Here is an 8,763-nt window from a genome sequence, read left to right on the forward strand (position 1 = left end):
AATCGGGGCCTCCGCAAATATACTTCACTACTCCCCACCAAGCAGGACCTATAAGCTTGCGGTCACTGGTCCCATGATGTATAATGCATAACCTTTTCGGGCAAACTTAATTTCAAGTGACACATTACCCTTCAACAAAAAACTAGCAATGTAACCACTCCATCAATTTTTGAAAGGCAACACTAAATTTTTGAAAAACAATGTAACCTCTAAATGATATTCTTTCATTTAAATTGATAGAGTATATCGATATAATGCAAATTTACGAAAAACAAAAAGGATGAATTTGTGAACAAACTCACAACATCCAAGTTAACATCATAAAACAACAAAGTACAAAAACTTACACATACAACTATATTCAAGTATCTGGAATACTCATATCTCCGGATCTGCAACATGGATGACGCCAAAGTCATTGATTGGATCTGCACTGTATCGAAGCTGATCTGACAATCAGAACCGAACAAATATCTGAACGAAACAAGAAAGACAAACAACGTCGCACAAAGACGACGAACAAACCAACGTCGCACTAAGACGGTGAAATCACAAAATAAAAAAACGAAATAGATGTGAAAATCATTTGTTTCGATAAAAGAGAAAGAGAAAAACGAGTTAGAGAGGTGATTTTGGGTCGAAATTTGACCCTAAATCATTTGTCTCTCCCTAACTCAGAGAGAGAGAGAGAGAGAGAGAGAGAGAGAGAGAGAGAGAGAGAGAGAGAGAGAGAGAGAGAGAGAGAGAGAGAGAGAGAGAGAGAGAGAGAGAGAGAGAGAGAGTCTTTTACTCTTTTTATCATGTCATTTTTATTTGTTTGCATATGAATTTTTAAACATTAAATTTGAAATTCATATGAAACCATGAGTGAAGGATAATATATTTGAACATCAAGAGTTTATATCGACAAAAAGCCATAAATTTAAATCTTGAAAAAACATATGCAAATTGATTACAAGGATGAAAATGACGTAAAAAAACAAGACGAAATCATTATCTTAAATTAAGTTTGAGTTTACCTTATTGACAAATAATATCCACTCTTTCAGTTTTGAAGATTTTTTTCACAAATTCAATACAATCAATAAATTTTATTATTTTAAATTGAATTATTTATTTTTTCCCTGACAATACATTTAATCATTTATATAATCTTATGTTTCATCTATTTCTTCTTTTAAAATAAGATTTTCATCTATTTTTCTCTTTACAATAAATAACTAAGAATATTATTGATAAAAAAAGTATTTTCAAAACGAGATAATTGAAAATGAATAGGAGAACAGTGATTAGCATGTTGATCATTATTACTTTTGTGATGATTAGTTCTTTGATACTTCCTTCAAATGAAATATAAACAAAGTTGATAGTTGAAAAATCAATGTATATGATTAAAAATTTAGTACATTTTCATGAACTTTTCAACTATTTTTTTCGTTTATATTTATTTCGAAACGTGTACATTTATATCGTATTTTCTTGGGTACCTACGTGATTATTTAGTCTAGTTGGTCAATCAAAACCTCTTTAGACTTATGTGACCCTTTGCCCAATTTAGTAGTTCTGCTTTTCCTTTCTTTTGCCCATGTGCCGTCTATTTCCTTTAGGAGGACAAGCCAATTATTACAACAAACAAATGAATAGGAAGAAATTAGACCAGCAAAGTTTTGGTATGAATATATAGTGATAGCTAACTTTGACTCCATTAGTTAATTGTCATAATGTTGTGCAAGTCCTTTTAGATTCTCAATATCTAATCAAATGTACGATTTTTTTTTTTTTTACAATAATCAAATGTACGAATTAACTACTGAAATTATTGCATGACGAGGTCCAAGCAACCTAGACTAGGGTTTTATACATCAAAGTTTTGTTCTTAAAAAATCAATTTAATTATCAATATATAATTTAACTATTGATCTAATAGTCAATACATACTCCACTAAACACACACAAGAAAGGGAGAAATGTGGCGACATGAGTTTAAATCCGAAATTTCACATAAAACATCCTCACAACTTGGACCGTCATCACATTCCTAAGGGCACGGGAACCCTCCAAAGAAGGCTCTAAGCCCTCCAGAAAGGCCTGGGCGCCCTCTGGAAGGGCCTGGGCGCCCTCCAGAAGGATTCCTGAGCCCTAGGGCGCCCCCTAAAGGGCGCCGCCACATTAAACTTCTAGAAGCCTCTAGAAACCGCCCAAAAGCCCCAAAATACACAAATACCCCTGTTGCTTGGAAACCAAGCAACCAAAGCCCAAGCCCATAGCAGGCTATAAATACCACCCTTGAGAGCATTCTCAAGGCATCTAATCATCAGTCTAAACCCTAGTGCACGATTCTTAGCCCTAGAATCCCCACCGTACTTTCGCAAGTACAGTTGGCGCCGTCTGTGGGAAAAGGTAAAACTAACCTTGACCACATTCCTGGATCGCAAACCGTGATTCAGAAACCCTTAAACGAGACCTCTAAGTCGTAAAACTCCTTTGTGATTTAGAAACCCTAACCCTTTTCGACCAACCTAAATCGCACCTCACGTACGATTTAGAGAAAAGCCTCTCATCATGGCAACAGCCGAAGAATTAGAATCCATGCGAACCCAACTCGCTCAGCTGAAAGACCACAACGATGCCCTTCAGGCCTCGATGGAGACCATGCAACAAAAGCAACTGGAGGAAAGAGAAGACTCACACCAGGGCGAGCTAGATGACCCTGAACCACAACCATTATCCGCTGAAATTTGGGACGCACCGGTTCCAGAGGGCTTCAAGCCGCCCCACCTATCCACCTTCGACGGAAAGAACGACCCCATGGAGCACGTCACGGCCTTCAATACTCGCATGGCGGTTGTCGGGGCTCCCGATTCTTTGAAGTGCAAATTACTAGTAGGTACTTTCACTGACGCCGCCTTACGCTGGTACATGAACCTCCCACGGTTCTCCATCCTCAGCTACCAGGACATGACCAGGAAACTCACACAACAGTTCTCCGCCAGTCGACATCGCAAGGTCCCAGCAACTAGCCTCTTCAATGTACGACAAGGGCATAATGAATCCCTCAGAGACTACCTGGCCAGATTCAATGATACAACCATCAAGGTAATCAACCCCAACCAGGAAGTGTTCGTAGGAGCTTTCCAAAACGGACTAAGGGCAGGGCAGTTCAACGAGTCTCTAGCCCAGAAACCTGCGGATTCCATGGAAGAAGTTATAGCCAGGGCAGAATGCTACATCAAGGGCGAGGAGAGCAACGCAGAAAAGAAGGCCAGAGACGCCAAGGAGCGCGCAAGCAATCCAGAACGGCGACCTTATCAACCAGCAGCTGGCAGAGATCGCGCCCCCTACAGAAGGCCGGAGAGGCGACCGTTCAACCCATATTCTCAAAGAGACTTCACACCCTTGAATACTAGACCAGAGCGGATCATGAAGGAGGTCTTAGAAGCAAGACTGATCCCAGAGCCCTTGCCAGCCCGAAGCCCCGTCATGGGAAGAGATGAAGATAAATGGTGCAAATATCATAAGGTACGAGGACACGACACAGACTCATGCATTCATCTTCGCCAAGAAATCGAGCGACTAATACAAAGTGGGAAGCTAAGAGGTTATGTGAGGGACAGAAGGGGCGAGAACAAACAAAAAACGGATAACAAGAAGGAGGAAGTGAACGACGAAAAAAGACACGCCATAAACACTATCTCAGGTGGCTTCGCCGGAGGGGGGGAGTCAAGTTCGTCGCGAAAGAAATATGTGAGGCAGGTAATGCTATGCCAGGAATATGAAGAAACGGATCAGAAGCACGAACCAGAGGTATCATTCGCGCCCAAAGATTTTCGAGATGTGATACCCCACGACGACGACCCCATGGTCATCACTTTACAAATCTTCAAGTGGGACGTGAAGCGGGTGTTGATAGACCCAGGAAGCTCTGCGGATATTCTTTACTACGACACATTTGATCGAATGGGACTAGACCCAGAGCAGCTGCAACCTTTCAGGGGAACTCTGGCGGGCTTCACGGGCGAGCAGGTTCATGTGAGAGGATACATCACCCTAAAGACAACTTTCGGAAGCGGATCGCACGCCAAAACCATTCGAGTCAGGTACCTCGTCGTAAACTCGCCTAGCTCTTACAACATCATCATTGGTCGCCCTGCCTTCAACCTGTTGGGCGGATTCTTATCCACAAAGTATCTAGTAATGAAATACCCTCTTGACTCTGGAAAAATCGGAACCATTCGAGGCGATCAAAAACTCGCCAGGGAGTGCTATCATAACAGTTTGCGTTTGCAAAAGACCAGAAAGAAGTCAAGCAACGAAGTAATGCACGAAGTCAACATGATCGATCTAGACCCCAGAGAAGGCTTCCAGCAAGAACACCTGGAACCCACTGAAGAGTTAAAAGAGGTCTCCATCGGACCGGAAGCCCACCACACAACAAAGATCGGCACGTCACTACCCCCTGAAGAGGAGATCGCCCTGGTCAAGCTACTAAAGAAGAATCTAGATCTCTTCGCCTGGCATCCATCAGAAATGCCAGGGATGGACCCCGACATTGCCTGCCACCACCTATCTATCAAGGCTGGCGTGAAACCGGTAGTACAGCGGAAAAGGAAGATGGGCGAGGAAAGAAGAAAGGCAGTTGATGAGGAAGTGAAAAAATTAGTTGAAGCCCATTTTATCAGCGAAATAAAGTACCCCACGTGGTTAGCCAACACTGTACTTGTCAAGAAAGCAAATGGGAAGTGGCGAATGTGCGTGGACTACACTGATTTGAACATGGCGTGCCCCAAAGATCCTTATCCTCTCCCTAACATCGACCACCTGATCGACAACGCCTCAGGTTACAAAACTCTAAGTTTCATGGATGCCTATTCAGGTTACAATCAAATACGGATGGACCCTCTGGACGCTCCAAAAACGGCCTTTATGACAAGCACAAAGAATTATCACTACGAAGTCATGTCGTTTGGTCTGAAGAACGCAGGCGCCACCTTCCAGCGTTCTATGGACACCGCGTTCTCCGCACAGATAGGACGGAATCTGGAGGTGTACATTGACGACCTAGTCGCAAAGACGAAGGAGGGAGACAGTCACTCTGAAGATCTGGAGGAGATATTGAGCCAGGTTCGAAGATATAGGATTCGTCTGAACCCATCAAAATGTTCTTTCGGGGTGCAGGCGGGAAAATTCTTAGGTTTCCTCTTAACAAGACGAGGCATCGAGGCAAACCCTGACAAATGCCAGGCGATCATCAACATGAGAAGCCCCACCAACATCAAGGAAGTGCAACAACTCACAGGCAGGCTCGCCGCTCTCTCTCGTTTCTTGTCCTGCGCCGGCGACAAAGCCTTCTCTTTCTTCGCCTCCATTAAGAAAAAGGAGAAATTCGAATGGACTCCAGAATGTGAGGACGCTTTCCAGCAAATAAAGAAGTTCTTATCCAGTCCGCCCATCCTTCAGCGACCAACCCAGAACGCCATTCTTTTCCTGTACCTGGCGATATCTGACAACGCCATGAGCACAGTTTTGGTCGAAGATTCAGCAACAGGAGAGAAGCCGATTTATTTCGTCAGCAGGGTGTTCAGAGGAGCAGAGCTGCGATATCAGAAGATAGAACGTCTCGCCCTTGCTGTCGTCATAACGGCCAGAAAGCTTCGCCCCTACTTCCAAAGTCACAGAGTCGTCGTCAAATCAGACTACCCAATCAGGCAAGTGCTGGGAAAACCCGACTTGGCTGGAAGAATGGTGGCTTGGTCCATCGAGCTTTCAGAGTATGACGTCCAGTTCGTACCAAGAGGGAGTATTAAATCCCAGGTGTTGGCAGACTTTGTAGTAGAGCTCGCCTCCCCAGCAGAGGAGCAACCCCCTTTTGTATGGCTCTTATCTGTAGATGGTTCATCCAACCTAAAAGGCAGTGGCGCGGGTGTTATCTTGGAGGGTCCGGACGGCGTCCTCATCGAGCAATCCCTCAGATTCGAATTTAAGGCCCCTCGCCCTAGAAATGGGCGCCGAAAATTTAAGAGCCAAGAGTGACTCCCAACTCGTAACAAGCCAGATCACAGGTGAATACCAGACAAAGGACACACAGCTAGCCAAATACCTGACCAAGGTGCAGAGTCTCGCCAAGAAACTTCACTTCTTCGAAGCCGTTTATGTGCCACGGGAGCAGAATTCCAGAGCAGATTTGTTGGCAAAACTCGCCAGCACTAAGCGACCAGGCAACAACAGGACAGTTATCCAGGAAGTAGTCACAACACCTAGCACGAAGGTGGACGAAGTGCTTCAGGTCAACGAGAACGCAGGAGGATGGATGGAGCCATTGCTTAGATATTTGACGGGGTCATTCACACCAACCGGTGACGAGGAAGAACAGATAATCAGAAGACGAGCGTTCAAATTTACTTTGGTTTCTGGGAAACTCTACAAAAGAGGCCGCACGACTCCCTTGCTGCGATGCTTAGGAGAAGGCGAGACGCATTTGGTCCTTTTGGAAGTACACGAGGGCGTTTGCGGCAGTCATATAGGCGGGCGGGCTCTAGCCGCCAAACTCCTCCGCGCCGGATACTATTGGCCCACCATGCTTCAGGATAGCTCGAATTTCGTAAAGAAATGTGACAAATGCCAAAGATTTTCTGACAAGAAGCATGTCCCAGCTCAGGAGTTGACCTCTGTATACTCACCATGGCCATTTCACAAATGGGCGGTAGATATCGTTGGACCCTTTCCTCTCGCCCCAGGGCAGCTGAAATTTCTCATAGTCGGAGTGGATTACTTCACCAAATGGATCGAGGCAGAAGCAGTCGCTAAGATAACTGCGGAAAGAGTGAAGAAGTTCTACTGGAAGAAGATCATCTGTCGTTTCGGCCTACCTAAGTGCATAGTATCAGATAATGGAACTCAGTTCGCAAGCTCAACGGTGTTGGACTTCTGCAAGAACCTAGGGATACAGACAAAATTCGTCTCGGTAATTCATCCGCAAGCCAACGGACAAGCTGAATCGGCCAACAAAGTTATTCTTAGCGGGATCAAAAAGAAATTAGAAGCCGCCAAAGGTTTGTGGGCAGAACAACTCCATGAGGTACTATGGTCCTACCACACTACCCCTCATTCTACAACCAAGGAAACACCGTTCACTATGGTCTACGGCACCGACGCCATGATACCTGTCGAAATCGACACCCCCACATGGAGGCGAGATACGTTTTCAGAAGAAGGTATCTATCTTATTTCGCCAGGCGACTAACATTTTTTGGTGCAGGGTAATATTGCTATTATAAATTTACGCGTTATTTTCTTTGAAAAAGCTAATGAAGTAGGTATGGCGGTAAGCATGGACGTCATCGATGAGGTCAGGGAGCAAGCACACATCAGGGAATTCGCGGCCAAGCAGAGAGCAGCTAGACGATATAACTCCAGAGTGACGCCCAGGGAGATGAAAGAGGGCGACCTAGTCCTCAAGCAGGTCGTCGCCCCAACCAGAATAGGCAAACTATTCCCAAACTGGGAAGGACCTTACAGAATCAGGGAAAAGTACGCTCACGGGGCGTATAAGTTGGAAGAATTGAATGGAGACGCCGTACCTCGCACTTGGAATGTGGCCAATCTGCGTCACTATTATAGCTAGATTCCTTTTCTTTTGCATTTTAATTTTATTATGTATTAAATAAGGATGATGTAAAGGTCACCACTGCAACTCTTATCTTTTGACTTTATCAATAATACAGGGTCAGGGTGGCACTCTTTTCCCCTGCAAGGGCAGGGGTTTTTAACGAGGCGCCCTTTCCTTTTTCATATCTATGATTCTATCCACGTTTTTTCTATTATCATGCAAACAGAATTCGCACACTGAAAGTACAAAGATCCACAACGCCAACCACGATAAGGGCTCTGGCGGCATCGACGTAATAACTCGCCTAACCTTCCATCAGAGTTGGAAGTGAAAGTTCTTCCCCCAGAGCGGGAAGCCAAAGTCCTCCTTCAGAGTAGGAGGCGCCTTCCATCAGAGTTGGAAGTGAAAGTCTTCCCCCAGAGCGGGAAGCCAAAGTCCTCCTTCAGAGTAGGAGGCGCCTTCCATCAGAGTTGGAAGTGAAAGTCTTCCCCCAGAGCGGGAAGCCAAAAGTCCTCCTTCAGAGTAGGAGGCGCCTTCCATCAGAGTTGGAAGTGAAAGTTCTTCCCCCAGAGCGGGAAGCCAAAGTCCTCCTTCAGAGTAGGAGGCGCCTTCCATCAGAGTTGGAAGTGAAAGTCTTCCCCCAGAGCGGGAAGCCAAAAGTCCTCCTTCAGAGTAGGAGGCGCCTTCCATCAGAGTTGGAAGTGAAAAGTCTTCCCCCAGAGCGGGAAGCCAAAGTCCTCCTTCAGAGTAGGAGGCGCCTTCCATCAGAGTTGGAAGTGAAAAGTCTTCCCCCTGAGCGGGAAGCCAAAAGTCCTCCTTCAGAGTAGGAGGCGCCTTCCATCAGAGTTGGAAGTGAACGCCTTCCATCAGAGTTTGGAAGTGAAAGTCCTCCCCCAGAGCGGGAAGCCAAAGTCCTCCTTCAGAGTAGGAGGCGCCTTCCATCAGAGTTGGAAGTGCGAAATAAAGTCTTCCCTCAGAGTGGGAAGCAAAAAAACCCCTTCAGAGTAAAAGATGAAAGAATGAACGCCAGGCAGTACTTATGTCGACATTTTAGGGCGACGAAATACTCCAGACGAGTAAATAGAAATTTAAAATTAAGCAAATCGCAGCAAGCTCTCGCTTTTGAAAAAATAACTCATGAAGACACATTCAAAATG

General features: G+C 45.1%; 1 protein-coding gene across 1 annotated transcript; it reads left to right on the forward strand.

Moving 5' to 3' along the window:
• The first annotated feature begins 2,562 nt into the window (after positions 1 to 2,562).
• Positions 2,563 to 5,981, forward strand: LOC146901262 (uncharacterized). Its single transcript, XM_085737040.1, has 2 exons — positions 2,563 to 5,780; positions 5,888 to 5,981. Exons 1-2 carry the CDS (start codon positions 2,563 to 2,565, stop codon positions 5,979 to 5,981), a joined length of 3,312 nt encoding a protein of 1,103 aa, XP_085593166.1.
• The last annotated feature ends 2,782 nt before the right edge of the window (positions 5,982 to 8,763 follow it).

The sequence above is a fragment of the Medicago sativa genome, chromosome 8 (assembly GCF_051527215.1).
Source record: "Medicago sativa cultivar Bolivia chromosome 8, Bolivia_mono, whole genome shotgun sequence".
Taxonomy (NCBI): Eukaryota; Viridiplantae; Streptophyta; class Magnoliopsida; order Fabales; family Fabaceae; genus Medicago; species Medicago sativa.